The sequence below is a fragment of the Oncorhynchus masou genome, unplaced genomic scaffold (genome assembly GCF_036934945.1).
Source record: "Oncorhynchus masou masou isolate Uvic2021 unplaced genomic scaffold, UVic_Omas_1.1 unplaced_scaffold_1140, whole genome shotgun sequence".
Taxonomy (NCBI): Eukaryota; Metazoa; Chordata; class Actinopteri; order Salmoniformes; family Salmonidae; genus Oncorhynchus; species Oncorhynchus masou.
This window is the reverse complement of record NW_027001146.1, coordinates 157,613-178,983: the sequence shown is the minus strand read 5'-3', so window position 1 is coordinate 178,983 and position 21,371 is coordinate 157,613. Positions and strand designations below refer to the sequence as shown.

Sequence of the window (21,371 nt, the reverse complement as noted above, 5' to 3'; positions counted from 1 at the left end):
TCAACATGTCCTGTTATCACACTTCCAGTCAACATGTCCTGTTATCACACTTCCACCCAACATGCCCTGTTATCACACTTCCACCCAACATGCCCTGTTATCACACTTCCACCCAACATGCCCTGTTATCACACTTCCACCCAACATGCCCTGTTATCACACTTCCACCCAACATGCCCTGTTATCACACTTCCACCCAACATGCCCTGTTATCACACTTCCACCCAACATGCCCTGTTATCACACTTCCACCCAACATGCCCTGTTATCACACTTCCACCCAACATGCCCTGTTATCACACTTCCTCTCCAAGTCAACATGCCCTGTTATCACACTTCCTCTCCAAGTCAACATGTCCTGTTATCACACTTCCATCATGCTTGGATTGTTTGTGAAAACCATTTAACTTCCTCATCTCTGTTCAGTGGACCGGTGTGGTGTTTTGATGTGTGGTTCAGGTTGACAGCCATGTCTGTGTGTGTCCCAGGTGCTGGTATTAAGGCCCAGGTGTGTAGCCTGGTAGAGCTGCTGGTGACCACTCTGTACCAGGCCTACGCTGTCTTCTACGTAGCCCCAGAAGGGAGTCCCCGGCTGGGGGACGGAGGGCTGAGCTCCGGCCTCCTCTTCACCACTCTGGAGAACGTCACTTCCACCACACCTACAGGTACATTACCTATGATAACTTGCAAGAAATGGTTGAAGAAGAAAAAGTACTTTATTTATTTTTTATTTAACCTTTATTTAACTAGGCAAGTCAGTTAAGATAATGCTTATTTACAATGACCTACTTTCATCCCATTTTAGTCCCAAACTGATCTGGAGCCCCTAACTTTGATAAGACTATATAAGTGTTAGATTATATATATATATATATATATATATATATATATAGATTAGATATAAGCGTATTACATTAGATTGGCCGGGTATAATTGTCACCATGTTGCATACACCTATCCAATCCTCTCTGAGGGATATTGACTTTCGACAATATTGACTTTCGAATTTGAATACCAATTATAAACCGAGGAGTTTGGGTCCTGGATGCTGATGATCTGAAACAGTGTTTCAGCTGTGTGTATATCCAACAATATACCATGGGTATGTTGTAAAGACACACAAATACTTGTTTACTGTTAGATGTTTGTTGGTAAACAGTTTATAATAGCATTAATGCACCTTGGGGGGTTGTGGTATATGGCCAATGCACCACACCCCCTGTGGGCCTTATTGCTGAATTATAGAACTGTTGACATCTCTGTGGTAATCTGTCCTTCCGGTCTCACCTGTTGTCCAGGTAAAGGGAGGCGTGTCCTTCAGGAGGAGGTGAGTACAGGAAGCTGGTTCAAGTACCTCCCCTCTTCCATCGCTGAGTTCCAGCCCGCGCTCAGAACCCTGGCTCAGCCAATCCAGAGAGAGCAGCTCAGAGACACCCTACAGCAGTGGATCAACACGTAAGTCCTCATCCAATCAATACCCTTTACTTTGCATATAGAAACAGCTGCCATATTTCAGCCAATCAATACCCTTTACTTTTGCATATAGAAACAGCTGCCATATTTCAGCCAATCAATACCCTTTACTTTGCATATAGAAACAGCTGCCATATTTCAGCCAATCAATACCCTTTACTTTGCATATAGAAACAGCTGCCATATTTCAGCCAATCAATACCCTTTACTTTTGCATATAGAAACAGCTGCCATATTTCAGCCAATCAATACCCTTTACTTTTGCATATAGAAACAGCTGCCATATTTCAGCCAATCAATACCCTTTACTTTGCATATAGAAACAGCTGCCATATTTCAGCCAATCAATGCCCTTTAATTTCAACAACTGATATTCAATATCAATATAGTCGGCTGTAGAACGAGAATAAGATTATTAAGGAGAGTCTGATCTGGGACCAGAAAATGACCAGCTTCTTCAGGAACTAGATCTGCTCTGGGAACCAAATCAACCCAAACTGAACTCTCACATGCTGACTGGAAGGGGAGGCACACGCGTGTATGGGTCCGCAGGTTGATGTTTGTCCATCCACACCAGACGCGATCAGGGCCCACGGGTTGAAATATGTTATTTATTTACCTTTATTTTACTAGGCAAGTCAGTTAAGAACAAATTCTTATTTTCAATGACGGCCTAGGAACAGTGGGTTAACTGCCTGTTCAGGGGCAGAACGACAGATTTTGTACCTTGTCAGCTCGGGGATTTGAACTTGCAACCTTTCGGTTACTAGTCTAACCACTAGGCTACACTGCCGCCCCTGTTCCAGACAGTGGCGAGGGAGTTGATAAACCCTTCAACTTGGGGACACACTCTTGACTTGAATGATGTCATTCATTTTCCACTTATAAATAATTTAAACAAGCCTGAAGTCAAATGAACAAATCCCCTGTCATTGTAAACCTCGGTAGCAGGTAGCCCTTTACACTCCTACCCGTATAGGGGGTTGAACATGGCAGATTTGAACACTGAAAAACCCCTCAATTGGACCTCAGTGGCTGTACAGTAACATGCTATACATGACGTCAGAGCTCAGTGTCTGTACAGTAACATGCTATACATGACATCAGAGCTCAGTGTCTGTACAGTAACATGCTATACATGACGTCAGACCTCAGTGTCTGTACAGTAACATGCTATACATGACGTCAGAGCTCAGTGTCTGTACAGTAACATGCTATACATGACGTCAGACCTCAGTGTCTGTTCAGTAACACGCTATACATGACGTCAGAGCTCAGTGTCTGTACAGTAACATGCTATACATGACGTCAGAGCTCAGTGTCTGTACAGTAACATGCTATACATGACGTCAGAGCTCAGTGTCTGTTCAGTAACATGCTATACATGACGTCAGACCTCAGTGTCTGTACAGTAACATGCTATACATAACATGCTATACGACGCCAGAGCTCAGTGTTCAGTAACATGCTATACATGACGTCAGAGCTCAGTGTCTGTACAGTAACATGCTATACATGACGTCAGAGCTCAGTGTCTGTACAGTAACATGCTATACATGACGTCAGAGCTCAGTGTCTGTACAGTAACATGCTATACATGACGTCAGAGCTCAGTGTCTGTACAGTAACATGCTATACATGACGTCAGAGCTCAGTGTCTGTTCAGTAACACGCTATACATGACGTCAGAGCTCAGTGTCTGTTCAGTAACATGCTATACATGACGTCAGAGCTCAGTGTTCAGTAACATGCTATACATGACGTCAGAGCTCAGTGTTCAGTAACATGCTATACATGATGTCAGAGCTCAGTGGCTGTACAGTAACACGCTATACATGACATCAGAGCTCAGTGTCTGTACAGTAACACGCTATACATGACGTCAGAGCTCAGTGTCTGTACAGTAACATGCTATACATGACGTCAGAGCTCAGTGTCTGTTCAGTAACATGCTATACATGACGTCAGACCTCAGTGTCTGTACAGTAACATGCTATACATGACGTCAGAGCTCAGTGTCTGTACAGTAACATGCTATACATGACGTCAGACCTCAGTGTCTACAGTAACATGCTATACATGACGTCAGAGCTCAGTGTCTGTTCAGTAACATGCTATACATGACGTCAGAGCTCAGTGTCTGTACAGTAACATGCTATACATGACGTCAGAGCTCAGTGTCTGTACAGTAACATGCTATACATGACAGAGCTCAGTGTTCAGTAACATGCTATACATGACGTCAGAGCTCAGTGGCTGTACAGTAACACGCTATACATGACGTCAGAGCTCAGTGTCTGTACAGTAACATGCTATACATGACGTCAGAGCTCAGTGGCTGTACAGTAACACGCTATACATGACGTCAGACCTCAGGCTCTGTACAGTAACATGCTATACATGACGTCAGAGCTCAGTGTCTGTTCAGTAACATGCTATACATGACGTCAGAGCTCAGTGTCTGTACAGTAACATGCTATACATGACGTCAGAGCTCAGTGTCTGTACAGTAACATGCTATACATGACGTCAGACCTCAGTGGCTGTTCAGTAACATGCTATACATGACGTCAGACCTCAGGCTCTGTATGGGTTTTGACTGACAGCCGTTATGAACTAGAGCCCCGTACGTGACCAGAAGTTGTCCCCATCCCTGCCCCTAATTGGGCAACTTTTGTAAATGTTTTGTTGACCGAGTGAAGGAAATGCTGTGAATGAAGAGGACTCAAATGTATTTAAAAAGATGAGACGTTGAGGACTATAATAAATACTGCTTTGATGTCCTACAAGCCAAATACCTGTGAGTCCAAATGTGCACTTCACATTTCCACATCATCAAACTCATGTTGATGATCACTACGGTTGATACCCTGAGCCTGATACCCTGGGTTGTCCTGAACACAATGAGATTGATACCCTGGGTTGTCCTGAACACAATGAGATTGATACCCTGGGTTGTCCTGAACACAATGAGATTGATACCCTGGGTTGTCCTGAACACAATGAGCCTGATACCCTGGGTTGTCCTGAACACAATGATACCCTGGGTTGTCCTGAACACAATGAGCCTGATACCCTGGGTTGTCCTGAACACACTGATACCCTGGGTTGTCCTGAACACACTGATACCCTGGGTTGTCCTGAACACACTGATACCCTGGGTTGTCCTGAACACACTGATACCCTGGGTTGTCCTGAACACACTGATACCCTGGGTTGTCCTGAACACACTGATACCCTGGGTTGTCCTGAACACACTGATACCCTGGGTTGTCCTGAACACACTGATACCCTGGGTTGTCCTGAACGCAATGATACCCTGGGTTGTCCTGAACACAATGATACCCTGGGTTGTCCTGAACACAATGATACCCTGGGTTGTCCTGAACACAATGATACCCTGGGTTGTCCTGAACACGTGAACGTGTAGATGGGGGGAAAGCAGGTGAATTGGCATTCAGCCAGACTCTATAACTCGTCTTTTCATTCTCATCCCAGCTGGAAGGAGGACGTCTGTAACAGAGTCAGCAGTCTGGTTAGGGTTGTTGTCATGTTGTTTTATTTCTCCCAGCTGTAACAGAGTCAGCAGTCTGGTTAGGGTTGTTGTCATGTTGTTTTATTTCTCCCAGCTGTAACAGAGTCAGCAGTCTGGTTAGGGTTGTTATCATGTTGTATTGTTTCTCCCAGCTGTAACAGAGACGGCAGTCTGGTTAGGGTTGTTATCATGTTGTATTGTTTCTCCCAGCTGTAACAGAGACGGCAGTCTGGTTAGGGTTGTTATCATGTTGTATTGTTTCTCCCAGCTGTAACAGAGTCGGCAGTCTGGTTAGGGTTGTTATCATGTTGTATTGTTTCTCCCAGCTGTAACAGAGTCAGCAGTCTGGTTAGGGTTGTTATCATGTTGTATTGTTTCTCCCAGCTGTAACAGAGTCAGCAGTCTGGTTAGGGTTGTTATCATGTTGTATTGTTTCTCCCAGCTGTAACAGAGTCAGCAGTCTGGTTAGGGTTGTTATCATGTTGTATTGTTTCTCCCAGCTGTAACAGAGACGGCAGTCTGGTTAGGGTTGTTATCATGTTGTATTGTTTCTCCCAGCTGTAACAGAGTCAGCAGTCTGGTTAGGGTTGTTATCATGTTGTATTGTTTCTCCCAGCTGTAACAGAGTCAGCAGTCTGGTTAGGGTTGTTGTCATGTTTTATTGTTTCTCCCAGCTGTAAGGAGGACGTCTGTAACAGAGTCAGCAGTCTGGTTAGGGTTGTTGTCATGTTGTATTGTTTCTCCCAGCTGTAAGGAGGACATCTGTAATGGTGTCAGCAGTCTGCTGGTCTATGTGAACAGTCTGAAGGGCCTAGCCTCCATCAGAGATGCTGTGTGGGACCTCCAGTCTCCACCGACTCCATCAGTCAACACTGGAGCTTCATCTGCCAGCGGCTGTTGTTAGATTGCGCCCAGCTAGCGCTGTGGGAGGACTTCCTACAGCAGCTCTTCCTACAACGCCTGCAGGTAACTAGCTACACTCCCAGTCCCGTTTCCAGGACACAGATCAAAGCTAGTCTTAATCTAGGTTTAGATTAACGAGACCCAGGCCTCGTCCCCGGGCTTTGATTGTGGACACTTGGAAGGAAGTGAGTGGTGCACCACATTAGTCCTGGAGGAAGTAGCACCTTCTATGGAGAATCTCTGTTGACCAGGCCTTTCAGTCTAGGACTAATCTGTGTCCATGTTATAAAATAGAAAGGAGCGCTGACAGTTTAGCTGTTGTTGTTAATATTATTCTCTAGTCGTGTGTATTCTATACACCCTGCTCCTCTCATTACATTGAGCTGTTCCCATGCAGACAGTGGGGAACCTGTTAGAAACAGGACAACCGGTTTAACCTGCCGATTTAACTAGCTAGTAGCTACAGCTGACTTCTGTCTTCCAGCTAATCTAGTAAACTAATTCTCCTCTCCAGAATAGTTCTAATCTGCTCACTGTGTCTGTCTGTTTCCTCTCCCTCTGTCTCTCTCTCATATCTCCTTTCTCCCCCCGTCTTCCATCTTCTTCCATCTTCTCTCTCTCCTTTCTCTCTCTGCCCCTTAATTCTCTCTCTTCCATCTCCCTTTATCTTCCTCCCCTTCTCTATCTTCTGCTCCCTTTCTATCTCTCCCCCTTCTCTCTATCTCCCGTTCTCCATCTCCCCCCCGTCTTCCATCTTCCTCCCTCCTTTCTATCTCTCCTTTCTCTCTATCTTCTGCTCCTTAATTCTCCCGTTCTCCATCTCCCCCCGTCTTCCATCTTCTCTCCTTTCTATCTCTGCTTCTCTCTATCTCCCGTTCTCCATCCCCCCCCCGTTTCCATCTTCCTCCCTCCTTTCTATCTCTCCCCTTCTCTCTATCTTCTGCTCCCTTAATTCTCCCCTCCATCCCCCCGTCTTCCATCTTCCTCCCTCCTTTCTCTATCTCTCCCTTCTCTCTATCTTCTGCTCCCTTAATTCTCCCGTTCTCCATCCCCCCCCCGTCTTCCATCTTCCTCCCTCCTTTCTCTCTCTCCCCTCTCTCTATCTTCTGCTCCCTTATCTCCCGTTCCTCTCCCCCTCCCCCCGTCTTCCATCTTCCTCCCTCCTTTCTCTCTCTCCCCTTCTATCTTCTGCTCCCTTAATTCTCCCGTTCTCCATCTCCCCCTCTTCTTCCATTCTCTCCCCCAGGCGATCACCCAGGAGGGTACAGAGACTATCTCCACCAGCTGCAGACAGCTCCTCTCCTCTGCCCTTCGAGATCTAGAGGGCCATCCCACCCCTCCAGGCCCCGGTCCGCCAGGCTCCAGCCCTCCCCTCCCCAGCCGAGGTGCTCTCTACGAGGCAGACGTGGCCTCCTTCCTGTGGTCCGAGGCCCAGGGGGACCTACTGAGCGACGCGGCCTGGGTCAGTGTATCCCAACGGGGGCCACAGCACCGGAGCGGCCTGTCCATGAAGACTCAGGCCCTGACACCCTGTGTCCAGATCTTCTGTTCATCACTGGATGCTGCTCTCAGAGACCGACTGGATGACCTGCAGCACTACCTGCCCTCTGATAACGCAGGTAGGGAGACAGACGGAATACCTGTCCTCTGATAACACAGGTAGGGAGACAGACGGAATACCTGTCCTCTGATAACACAGGTAGGGAGACAGATGGAATACCTGTCCTCTGATAACACAGGTAGGGAGACAGATGGAATACCTGTCCTCTGATAACACAGGTAGGGAGACAGACGGAATACCTGCATCACTACCTGTCCTCTGATAACACAGGTAGGGAGACAGATGGATTACCTGTCCTCTGATAACACAGGTAGGGAGACAGACGGATTACCTGTCCTCTGATAACACAGGTAGGGAGACAGACGGAATACCTGTCCTCTGATAACATAGGTAGGGAGACAGACGGATTACCTGTCCTCTGATAACACAGGTAGGGAGACAGACGGAATACCTGTCCTCTGATAACATAGGTAGGGAGACAGACGGATTACCTGTCCTCTGATAACACAGGTAGGGAGACAGACGGATTACCTGTCCTCTGATAACACAGGTAGTGAGACAGATGGATTACCTGTCCTCTGATAACACAGGTAGTGAGACAGATGGAATACCTGCCCTCTGATAACACAGGTACAGTGGGGCAAAAAAGTATTTAGTCAGCCACCAATTGTGCAAGTTCTCCCACTTACAAAGATGAGAGGCATGTAATTTTCATCATAGGTACTCTTCAACTATGACAGACAAAATGAGAAGAAAAAAAATCCAGAAAATCACATTGTAAGATTTTTTTATGAATTTATTTGCTAATTAATTTATTTGCAACCTCCTCCTCTTCCTCCACCTCCCACCTCTACTACTACCTCTCCCTCTACCACCTCCTCCATCTCCTCCTCCACCTCTACCACCTCCTCTACCTCCTCCTCTACCACCTCCTCCATCTCCTCCTCCACCTCTACCACCTCCTCTACCTCCTCCTCTACATCCTCCTCTACATCCTCCTCTACCTCCTCCTCTACCTCCTCCTCTACCTCCTCCTCTACCTCCTCCTCTACCTCCTCCTCTTCCTCCTCCTCTTCCTCCTCCTCCACCTCCCACCTCTACTACCACCTCTCCCTCTACCACCTCCACTACTACCTCCCCCTCTACCACCTCCTCCATCCCCTCCTCCCCCTCTACCATCTCCTCCATCCCCTCCTCCTCCGTCTCCTCCTCTACCACCTTCTACATCTCCTCCATCTCCTCCGTCTCCTCCTCTACCACCTTCTCCATCTCCTCCATCTCCTCCGTCTCCTCCTCCCCCTCTACCATCTCCTCCTCCTCCATCTCCTCTACCTCCCCCTCTACCATCTCCTCCTCCATCTCCTCTACCTCCCCCTCTACCACCTCCATCTCCTCCTCTACCACCTTCTCCATCTCCTCCATCTCCTCCCCCCCCTCTACCATCTCCTCCATCTCCTCCTCTACCATCTCCTCCATCTCCTCCTCCCCCTCTACCATCTCCTCCATCTCCTCCTCCATCTCCTCTACCTCCCCCTCTACCACCTTCTCCATCTCCTCCTCCCCCTCTACCATCTCCTCCTCCATCTCCTCTTCCTCCCCCTCTACCATCTCCTCCATCTCCTCCTCCCCCTCTACCATCTCCTCCATCTCCTCTATCTCCCCCTCTACCACCGACATCTCCATCTCCTCTACCACCTCCTCCATCTCCTCCTCCCCCTCTACCATCGCCTCCTCCCCCTCTACCACCTCCTCCATCTCTACTTCCTCCCCCTCTACCACCTCCTCCATCTCCACTTCCTCCCCCTCTACCACCTCCTCCATCTCCTCCTCCACACCCCCCTCTACCACCTCCTCCATCTCCACTTCCTCCCCTCTACCACCTCCTCCATCTCCACTTCCTCCCCTCTACCACCTCCTCCATCTCCACTTCCTCCCCCTCTACCACCTCCTCCATCTCCTCCTCCACACCCCTCTCTACCACCTCCTCCATCTCCTCCTCCACACCCCCTCTACCACCTCCTCCATCTCCTCCTCCACACCCCCTCTACCACCTCCTCCATCTCCTCCTCCATCTCCTCCTCCACACCCCCCTCTACCACCTCCTCCATCTCCTCCTCCACACCCCCCTACCACCTCCTCCATCTCCTCCTCCACACCCCCCTCTACCACCTCCTCCATCTCCTCCTCCACACCCCCTCTACCACCTCCTCCATCTCCTCCTCCACACCCCCCCTCTACCACCTCCTCCATCTCCTCCCTCCACACCCCCTCTACCACCTCCTCCATCTCCCCCTCCACCTCCTCTACCACCTCCTCCATCTCCTCTTCCTCCCCCTCTACCTCTTCCTTCTCCTCCTCTTCATCCACAGATCCCCAGGTCCCCTCCGTCTCCTTCACTATAGGCCTCGGCTCTGGGTCCAGTTCTGGTTCCGGTACCGTCTCATCATTCGACCGGTTCACAGACGCCGTGGCGGTAGAGGAGACCCTACGTGAACGCTGTCTGGCATGCATACGTGACATCATCACCTGCGTGCGCTCTAAACTGGGGGCGGCCTCACCTGTAGGCTCCTCCCCCGGCCCAGCCCGTCTCAGCTCGGTGCTCTTCATGGCCCGCCTCTGTCAGTCCCTCAGCAAGCTCTGTCCCAACCTCAGGCAGTGCATCCTGGGTAAACAGGGCTGTGCTGCAGCTGACCCTGTTACCAAGGGAACACCCCGCCAAAGCAGGAAGTTGGGGAAGGCGGCTGCCAAGGCGACAGAGGTTAGCCCCGCCCAGGCCAAGTGGGCGTGTCTGAAAGAGGAGCTTCTGGTTGTCAGTATGGAAGCATATCGGATATGGAGCTCCGCCCTCTCTAAGGTGAGGGGGTTACTTGGAGGGATAGTTCACCACTAAATCAAAGTTTGTCAGACATTTTCTGGGGCTGTTTAAACATCTCAGAGTTGGAGTGGGGCTCTATGATCAGTTTTGCCTTTTAGATTAAAATGAAATACATGGACAGGGGGACCTGATCCTAGACCAGCTCTATGACTGAATACTGGTCCTATTAGATTACATGGACAGGGGGACCTGATCCTAGACCAGCTCTATGACTGAATACTGGTCCTATTAGATTACATGGACAGGGGGACCTGATCCTAGACCAGCTCTATGACTGAATACTGGTCCTATTAGAATACATGGACAGGTGGGACCTGATCCTAGACCAGCTCTATGACTGAATACTGGTCCTTTTAGATTACATGGACAGGGGGGCCTGATCCTAGACCAGCTCTATGACTGAATACTGGTCCTATTAGATTACATGGACAGGGGGACCTGATCCTAGACCAGCTCTATGACTGAATACTGGTCCTTTTAGATTACATGGACAGGGGGGACCTGATCCTAGATCAGCTCTCTGAGAGGCTTGATACAGAGTTTTGTGGTCGAAGAATGTCAGACAAACTTCCAACAATCAGTTTGAAATGAAATCACAACCCAGTCTATTTAGGCCGAGCCATCCTTCCTTTGTTGTCATGTCTTTTATTACCTTACCCCCTGGTCCCCCCCCCAAGGCGCTGGTGGGTCGGTTTGCGACCTCGCTGCACGCAGAGTCTGCCGGGGCTATCCTAGCAAACGCCACCAACTGGGAGGAGCTAGAGATCCAGGAAGAGGCGGAGTCAGGGAGCAGCGTCACCTCCAAGATCAGACTTCCTGTCCAGGTAAGAGTGATGTTATGACATCATCGCTCAGCTCAGCAGGACCTGACCAGTAGTGTCTCACAGACAGGAGAAAGGATTTTCAGATAGAAAATTAACACTGAGATGCTGCAATATTATCTCTCTGTCTTCCTCTCTCTGTCTCTCTCTCTCTGTCTTTCTCTCTCTCTGTCTTTCTCTCTCTCTGTCTTTCTCTCTCTCTGTCTTTCTCTCTCTCTGTCTTTCTCTCTCTCTGTCTTTCTCTCTCTCTGTCTTTCTCTCTCTCTGTCTTCCTCTCTCTCTGTCTTCCTCTCTCTCTGTCTTCCTCTCTCTCTGTCTTCCTCTCTCTCTGTCTTCCTCTCTCTCTGTCTTCCTCTCTCTGTCTTCCTCTCTCTCTGTCTTCCTCTCTCTCTGTCTTCCTCTCTCTCTGTCTTCCTCTCTCTCTGTCTTCCTCTCTCTGTCTTCCTCTCTCTGTCTTCCTCTCTCTGTCTTCCTCTCTCTGTCTTCCTCTCTCTGTCTTCCTCTCTCTGTCTTCCTCTCTCTGTCTTCCTCTCTCTCTGTCTTCCTCTCTCTGTCTTTCTCTCTCTCTGTCTTCCTCTCTCTGTCTTCCTCTCTCTGTCTTCCTCTCTCTGTCTTCCTCTCTCTGTCTTCCTCTCTGTCTCTCTCTTCCTCTCTCTCTTCCTCTGTCTCTGTCTCTCTCTCTGTCTCTCTCTCTGTCTCTCTCTCTGTCTTCCTCTCTCTGTCTCTATCTGTCTCTCTCTGTCTTCCACTCTCTCTGTCTCTCTCTGTCTCTCTCTGTCTCTGTCTCTCTGTCTCTCTGTCTTCCTCTCTCTGTCTTCCTCTCTCTCTGTCTTCCTCTCTCTCTGTCTCTCTCTCTGTCTCTGTCTCTGTCTTCCTCTCTCTCTCTATCTGTCTCTCTCTGTCTTCCTCTCTCTGTCTCTATCTCTCTCTGTCTTCCTCTCTCTCTGTCTCTCTCTCTGTCACTCTCTCTGTCTCTGTCTCTCTCTCTGTCTCTCTCTCTCTCTGTCTCCCTCTCTCTCTGTCTCTCTCTCTCTCTGTCTCCCCCCTCTCTCTCTGTCTCCCCCTCCTCCCTCCATAGCCGTCGTGGTTTGTCCAGTCTCTGCTGTTCCACCTGTGTCTGGAGGTGAATGGTGTAGGGGGTCATGCTGTGCCCCGCCCCACCCTACAGGAGTTACTACAAGGCTGTATGGACCTGGTGCTGCACCAGTACCAGAACCTCACACACAGCGCAGAACAGGTAACACACACACACACAGCGCAGGACAAGGTACACACACACACAGCGCAGGACAAGGTAACACACACACACACACAGCGCAGGACAAGGTAACACACACACACAGCGCAGGACAAGGTAACACACACACACAGCGCAGACAAGGTAACACACACTGCGCAGGACAAGGTAACACACACACACACACACACAGCGCAGGACAAGGTAACACACACACAGCGCAGGACAAGGTAACACACACACACACGCAGGACAAGGTAACACACACACAGCGCAGGACAAGGTAACACACACACACACACAGCGCAGGACAACACACACACACACAGCGCAACACACACACACAGCGCAGGACAAGGTAACACACACACACAGCGCAGGACAAGGTAACACACACACACAGCGCAGGACAAGGTAACACACACACAGCGCAGGACAAGGTAACACACACACAGCACAGGACAAGGTAACACACACACACACACAGCACAGGACAAGGTAACACACACACACACACAGCGCAGGACAAGGTAACACACACACAGCGCAGGACAGGGTAACACACACACAGCGCAGGACAAGGTAACACACACACACACAGGACAAGGTAACACACACACACACACAGCGCAGGACAAGGTAACACACACACACAGCGCAGGACAAGGTAACACACACACACAGCGCAGGACAAGGTAACACACACACACACACAGCGCAGGACAAGGTAACACACACACAGCGCAGGACAAGGTAACACACACACACACACACAGCGCAGGACAAGGTAACACACACACACACAGCGCAGGACAAGGTAACACACACACACACACAGCGCAGGACAAGGTAACACACACACACACACACAGGACAAGTAACACACACACCAGCAGGACAAGGTAACACACACACACAGCGCAGGACAAGGTAACACACACACACAGCGCAGGACAAGGTAACACACACACAGCGCAGGACAAGGTAACACACACACACACACACAGCACAGGACAAGGTAACACACACACACACACAGCACAGGACAAGGTAACACACACACACACAGCGCAGGACATGGTAACACACACACAGCGCAGGACAAGGTAACACACACACACACACAGCACAGGACAAGGTAACACACACACACACACAGCAGGACAAGGTAACACACACACACACACAGCGCAGGACAAGGTAACACACACACACACAGCGCAGGACAAGGTAACACACACACAGCGCAGGACAAGGTAACACACACACACACACAGCGCAGGACAAGGTAACACACACACACACACAGCGCAGGACAAGGTAACACACACACACACACGCAGCGACACTGGACAAGGTAACAACACACACACACACAGCGCAGGACAAGGTAACACACACACAGCAGGACACACACACACACACAGCGCAGGACAAGGTAACACACACACACACAGCGCAGGACAAGGTAACACACACACACACACAGCGCAGGACAAGGTAACACACACACACACACACAGCGCAGGACAAGGTAACACACACACACACACACAGCGCAGGACAAGGTAACACACACACACACACACAGCGCAGGACAAGGTAACACACACACACACACACAGCGCAGGACAAGGTAACACACACACACACACAGCGCAGGACAAGGTAACACACACACACACACAGCGCAGGACAAGGTAACACACACACACACACAGCGCAGGACAAGGTAACACACACACACACACACAGCGCAGGACAAGGTAACACACACACACACACACAGCGCAGGACAAGGTAACACACACACACACACAGCGCAGGACAAGGTAACACACACACACACACAGCGCAGGACAAGGTAACACACACACACACACACAGCGCAGGACAAGGTAACACACACACACACACACAGCAGGACAAGGTAACACACACACACACAGCGCAGGACAAGGTAACACACACACACACAGCGCAGGACAAGGTAACACACACACACACAGCGCAGGACAAGGTAACACACAGGGCTGACACTGTAATCATAGAGCACACCTGGACAATGAAATGAGTTGTCATCCTAAAGAGCTGAACATCCCCCCCCATCTCTCTCTCTCCCCTCTTTATCTCTCTTTCCACCCCTCTCCCACCTCCCCCCCCCCTCTCTCCCTCTCCCCCCTCTTTATCTCTCTTTCCACCCCTCTCCCCCTCTCTCCCCACCCCTCCCTCCCCTCTCCCTCTCCCACCCCTCTCCCCCTCCCTCTCCACCCCCTCTCCCCCCTCTCTCCCTCCCCCTCTCCCTCTCCCACCCCTCTCCCCCCTCTCTCCCTCTCCCCCCTCTCCCCCCTCTCTCTCCAGGACTGTCCATTCCCTATGACTCAGAACAGGTCTCTACAGCTGTTATTTGACCTGAGATATCTCACTGCTACCCTGGGTACCAAACTAGAGGATGGCAGGGGCTTCCGCTCTCAACAAGACCCCAGGTACACACACACCTGGTCTCTCTGTGTGTTACAGGGTTCAGTAACATCCTGGTCTCTCTGTGTGTTACAGGGTGCAGTAACATCCTGGTCTCTCTGTGTGTTACAGGGTTCAGTAACATCCTGGTCTCTCTGTGTGTTACAGGGTGCAGTAACATCCTGGTCTCTCTGTGTGTTTACAGGGTTCAGTAACATCCTGGTCTCTCTGTGTGTTACAGGGTTCAGTAACATCCTGGTCTCTCTGTGTGTTACAGGGTTCAGTAACATCCTGGTCTCTCTGGTCTCTCTGTTACAGGGTTCAGTAACATCCTGGTCTCTCTGTGTGTTACAGGGTGCAGTAACATCCTGGTCTCTCTGTGTGTTACAGGGTTCAGTAACATCCTGGTCTCTCTGTGTGTTACAGGGTGCAGTAACATCCTGGTCTCTCTGTGTGTTACAGGGTTCAGCAGGTGTGTGATTACTGGAGAGTAACATCCTGGTCTCTCTGTGTGTTACAGGGTTCATCCTGGTTCAACAGCAACCTGGTCTCTCTGTGTGTTACAGGGTTCAGTTCAACATCCTGGTCTCTCTGTGTGTTACATCCTGGGTGGAGACTAAAATCCTGGTCTCTCTGTGTGTTACAGGGTTACCCTGGGTTGCCCTGTAACATCCTGGTCTCTCTGTGTGTTACAGGGTTCTGTAACATGTCTTGTTTACAGGGTTCAGTAACATCCTGGTCTCTCTGTGTGTTACAGGGTTCAGTAACATCCTGGTCTCTCTGTTATCCTGTGTTACCCTGGGTTCTTATGGGTTATCCTGGTCTCTCTGTGTGTTACAGGGTTCCTGTAACATCCTGGTCTCTCTGTGTGTTACAGGGTTATCAGTAACATCCTGGTCTCTCTGTGTGTTACAGGGTTACAGTAACATCCTGGTCTCTCTGTGTGTTATCCTGGGTTATCCTGGGTTATTCTGTGTTATCCTGGTCTTCTGTGTGTTATCCTGGGTTATTCTGTGTTATCCTGGGTTATCCTTTGTAACATCCTGGGTTATCTGTGTATTGATCGTTCAGTAACATCACAATTTGTCTCTCTGTGTGTTACAGGGTTCAGATGTAACATCCTGGTCTCTCTGTGTGTTACAGGGTTTGTAACATCCTGGTCTCTCTGTGTGTTACAGGGTTGTAGTAACATCCAGGTCTCTCTGTGTGTTACAGGGTTGTAGTAACATCCTGGTCTCTCTGTGTGTTTACAGGGTTCAGTAACATCCTGGTCTCTCTGTGTGTTACAGGGTTGTTGGGAATTTCAGTAACATCCTGGTCTCTCTGTGTGTTACAGGGTTTGTAACATCCTGGTCTCTCTGTGTGTTACAGGGTTCAGTAACATCCTGGTCTCTCTGTGTTATGTTACAGGGTTCAGTAACATCCTGGTCTCTCTGTGTGTTACAGGGTCACACAGTAACATCCTGGTCTCTCTGTGTGTCACTATCATCAGGGTTCCAGTAACATCAGCATGGTCTCTCTGTGTGTTACAGGGTTCAGTAACATCCTGGTCTCTGTGTGTTACAGGGTTCAGTAACATCCTGGTCTCTCTGTGTGTTACAGGGTGCAGTAACATCCTGGTCTCTCTGTGTGTTTACAGGGTTCAGTAACATCCTGGTCTCTCTGTGTGTTACAGGGTTCAGTAACATCCTGGTCTCTCTGTGTGTTACAGGGTGCAGTAACATCCTGGTCTCTCTGTGTGTTACAGGGTGCAGTAACATCCTGGTCTCTACAACCACAACACTGTCATGGAGTCTCTCTGTTACAGGGTGCAGTAACATCCTGGTCTCCACTGTGTGTTATCAGGGTTGACATCAACTCATCCTCTGTGTGTTACAACATCCTGGTCTCTCTGTGTGTTACAGGGTTCAGTAACATCCTGGTCTCTCTGTGTGTTACAGGGTTCAGTAACATCCTGGTCTCATGTGTGTTACAGGGTTTAGTAACATCCTGGTCTCTCTGTGTGTTCATGGGTCTAGTGACAAACTCACATCCTGGTCCACTCACTGGTTACAGGAGTCTAGTGACCATCAACTCACATCCTGTATTGGAAATCATGGAGAGCTACATTGATCCCTTTGACCTGGATGTGTTCATGCCGCCATTCAACAGCAACCTCAACCGCCTATCACAGAGGAGTTCGGTGCCCAATGGCCATCCTGCCCCACTGATGCTACTAAGTGACCATCAACTGGAGACTAAAATAAATCATGATAGTCAGTGTAGAGTAGGGTTATCCTGTACAACCACAACACTATTCTGGGTTTCCCCGTGACCTCAACTCACATCCTCTTACCTGGTTTATCCATGGTTTATCCTGGGTTATCCTGTGAAATTACCCTGGGTTCTTATGTGGTTATCCTCTACAACCATCCACTGGAAATTCATGGGTTATTCTGGGTTATCCATGGGTTATTCTGGAAATCCTGGGTTACCCTGTGACCATCAACTCTGGGTTATCCTGGGTTATTCTGTGTTATCCTGGGTTACCTGTGTAATCATGGGTTATCCTGTGTTATCCTGGGTTACAACCTGTGTTATCCTGGGTTACCCTGTCTGTGTGTTATCCTGGGTTATCCATCAACTATTCTGTGTTATCCTGGAAATCCTGGGTTATTCTGTGTTATCCTGGGTTATTCTGTGTTATCCTGGGTTATTCTGTGTTATCATGGGTTATCCTGGGTTACCCTGTGTAATTCTGGGTTATTCTGGGTTATCCTGGGTTATTCTGTGTTATCCTGGGTTACCCTGTGTAATTCTGGGTTATTCTGTGTTATCATGGGTTATCCTGGGTTATCCACTGGGTTATTCTGGGTTGTTATGGGTCCTGTTACAACCACAACACTGGTTATCATGGGTTATCCACTGTGTATTGATCTAGTGACCATAACTTTGGTCACAATTTGTAAATCTCAGAGGTGCTGTTGGGGATTCAGATGTTGTATTTGGCACTGTGATCATTCATGTGGTGTGTTTATATTGTACGATTGTGGTGTTCAACTTGGTTGCGTTAAGGTTGTTGTTGTGACGAACATTGTGATAATGTTGTAATAACATTTTTAAAACAACACTGGAATTTCAGGTCAACAAAACAAAACAAAAATAAAGAAGAAGAGACCAGAAATGGTTGATTAGTAACAGAACACTGGAAATCATGTCCAACTTCAACTCCTCATCTCTGAGAAGGCTGTTATCAACTCATAATGACACAGCACCAAATGTTCTGTCAACACCGGCTGAGAGACTCGTAGGATTTCACTGCCGCTACAGATCACAGTGTTACAGAATACCATAACAATCCTCCAGTCTGACGGCAAGTCACTATCATCAGATATGAGAACAATCCATAACATACAGCATGGAGTCTAGTGACCATCAACTCACATCCTCTACAACCACAACACTGGAAATCATGGAGTCTACTGACCATCAACTCACATCCTGTACATACAGCATGGAGTCTAGTGACCATCAACTCACATCCTCTACAACCACAACGCTGGAAATCATGGAAAACTCATCCTCTACAACCACAACACTGGAAATCATGGAGTCTAGTGACCATCAACTCACATCCTGTACAACCACAACACTGGAAATCATGGAGTCTACCATCAACTCACATCCTGTACATACAGCATGGAGTCTAGTGACCATCAACTCACATCCTCTACAACCACAACACTGGAAATCATGGAGTCTAGTGACCATCAACTCACATCCTCTACAACCACAAAACAGGAAATCATGGAGTCTAGTGACCATCAACTCACATCCTCTACAACCACAACACTGGAAATCATGGAGTCTAGTGACCATCGACTCACATCCTCTACAACCACAACACTGGAAATCATGGAGTCTAGTGACCATCAACTCACATCCTCTACAACCACAACACTGGAAATCATGGAGTCTACTGACCATCAACTCACATCCTCTACAACCACAACACTGGAAATCATGGAGTCTACTGACCATCAACTCACATCCTGTACAACCACAACACTGGAAATCATGGAGTCGAGTGACCATCAACTCACATCCTGTACAACCACAACACTGGAAATCATGGAGTCTAGTGACCATCAACTCACATCCTCTACAACCACAACACTGGAAATCATGGAGTCTAGTGACCAACTCACATCCTCTACAACCAAAACACTGGAAAGCATGGAGTCTAGTGACCATCAACTCACATCCTCTACAACCACAACACTGGAAAGCATGGAGTCTAGTGACCATCAACTCACATCCTGTACAACCACAACACTGGAAATCATGGAGTCTAGCGACCATCAACTCACATCCTCTACAACCACAACACTGGAAATCATGGAGTCTAGTGACCATCAACTCACATCCTCTACAACCACAACACTGGAAGACATGTTACAACACATCCTGTAAACCACAACACTGGAAATCATGGAATATGCTAAAGCCCTGTGTTAATGACTTAATTATATTTAAATGTCCCCATTCCAAACACGGTGTTAATGTTGTGTGGTTCCAGGTGTTGTTGATGTCCCCATTCCAAACACTGTGTTAATGTTGTGTGGTTCCAGGTGTTGTTGATGTCCCCATTCCAAACACTGTGTTAATGTTGTGTGGTTCCAGGTGTTGTTGATGTCCCCATTCCAAACACGGTGTTAATGTTGTGTGGTTCCAGGTGTTGTTGATGTCCCATTCCAAACACTGTGTTAATGTTGTGTGGTTCCAGGTGTTGTTGATGTCCCCATTCCAAACACGGTGTTAATGTTGTGTGGTTCCAGGTGTTGTGATGTCCCCATTCCAAACACGGTGTTAATGTTGTGTGGTTCCAGGTGTTGTTGGGGTTGTTGACCACAGAGAAGCAGTTTGTTGCCCGTGGTAACAGCGACCTCTCAGGAACCCTACAACATCCTGCCGCTGGCCAGCACCCAGATCAGGTGACTAGTGACCACACACACATCCTGTACACACACACAATCACACACAACTCACATCAGCACCCAGATCAGGTGACGACACACATCCAGGACACACACACAAATCACAGTCACATCACACACCTGTAGCACCCAGATCAGGTGACCACACACACCAGGACACACACACAAATCACACATCACTCACATCCTGTACAACCACAACACTGGAAATCATGCACCCAGATCAGGTCCTGACAACACACACCAGGACACACACACACACACACACACACACACACACCAGCACCCAGATCAGGTGACGGACACACCAGGACACACACACACACACACCAGCACCCAGATCAGGTGACCATCACGCATCCAGGACACCACAACACACACACACACCATCACCCAGATCAGGTGACAACCACACACCAGCACCCAGATCAGGTGACCATCAACTCACACCAGCACCCAGATCAGGTGTCTCTGACCACACACACCAGCACCCAGATCAGGTGACCATCACACACATCCAGCACCCAGAATCAGGTGACACACACACCAGGACACACACCAGGACACACACCAGGACACGCACCAGGACACACATCCTGGACAACCACAACACTGGAAATCATGGAGTCACGTGACCAGGACACACATCCTCTAGACCACACACTGGACACACTAGGTGACCAGGACACACACCAGGACACTGAAATCACACCAGGACACACGATCATTAACAAAACTCAGTATCTCTGAATAGGAGTTCTGGTCCTATATTGGACAGGTCAACCTGATCCTAGACCAGCTCTATGACTGAATACTGGTCCTATTAGATTACATGGACAGGTGGGACCTGATCCTAGACCAGCTCTACATGACTGAATACTGGTCCTATTAGATTACATGGACAGGGGGACCTGATCCTAGACCAGCTCTATGACTGAATACTGGTCCTATTAGATTACATGGATGATCAACTCACATCCTCTACAACCACAACATGGTCCTATTAGAAGACATGGACAGACCAGCTCACAGGGTGTACAATGATCCTAGACCAGCTCTATGACTGAATACTGGTCCTATTAGATTACATGGACAGGTGGGACCTGATCTCTAGACCAGCTCTAACACTGAATACTGGTCCTATTAGATTACATGGACAGGGGGACCTGATCCTAGACCAGCTCTATGACTGAATACTGGTCCTATTAGATTACATGGACAGGGGGACCTGATCCTAGACCAGCTCTATGACTGAATACTGGTCCTATTAAATTACATGGACAGGGTTAATGACCTGATCCTAGACCAGCTCTATGACTGAATACTGGTCCTATTTAGATTACATGGACAGGGGGACCTGATCCTAGACCAGCTCTATGACTGAATACTGGTCCTATTAGATTACATGGACAGGGGACCTGATCCTAGACCAGCTCTGACTGAATACTGACCAGGACAGTTCCTGACCAGCTCTATGACTGAATACTGGTCCTAATAGATTACATGGACAGGGGGACCTGATCCTAGACC

General features: G+C 48.7%; 1 protein-coding gene across 1 annotated transcript in view; it reads left to right on the top strand.

Annotated features, from left to right (window-relative positions):
- The window catches only part of LOC135529349 (conserved oligomeric Golgi complex subunit 1-like), a 41,966-nt gene that overhangs the window by 5,119 nt on the left and 15,476 nt on the right, over positions 1-21,371 (top strand). Inside the window, 13 exon segments of the mRNA XM_064958132.1 lie at positions 489-665; positions 1,299-1,455; positions 5,756-5,852; positions 5,855-5,974; positions 7,158-7,530; positions 9,842-10,326; positions 11,025-11,171; positions 12,247-12,405; positions 14,767-14,891; positions 15,328-15,355; positions 16,967-17,047; positions 19,734-19,786; positions 19,788-19,838. Coding sequence (XP_064814204.1) covers positions 489-665; positions 1,299-1,455; positions 5,756-5,852; positions 5,855-5,974; positions 7,158-7,530; positions 9,842-10,326; positions 11,025-11,171; positions 12,247-12,405; positions 14,767-14,891; positions 15,328-15,355; positions 16,967-17,047; positions 19,734-19,786; positions 19,788-19,838 — 2,053 coding nt within the window.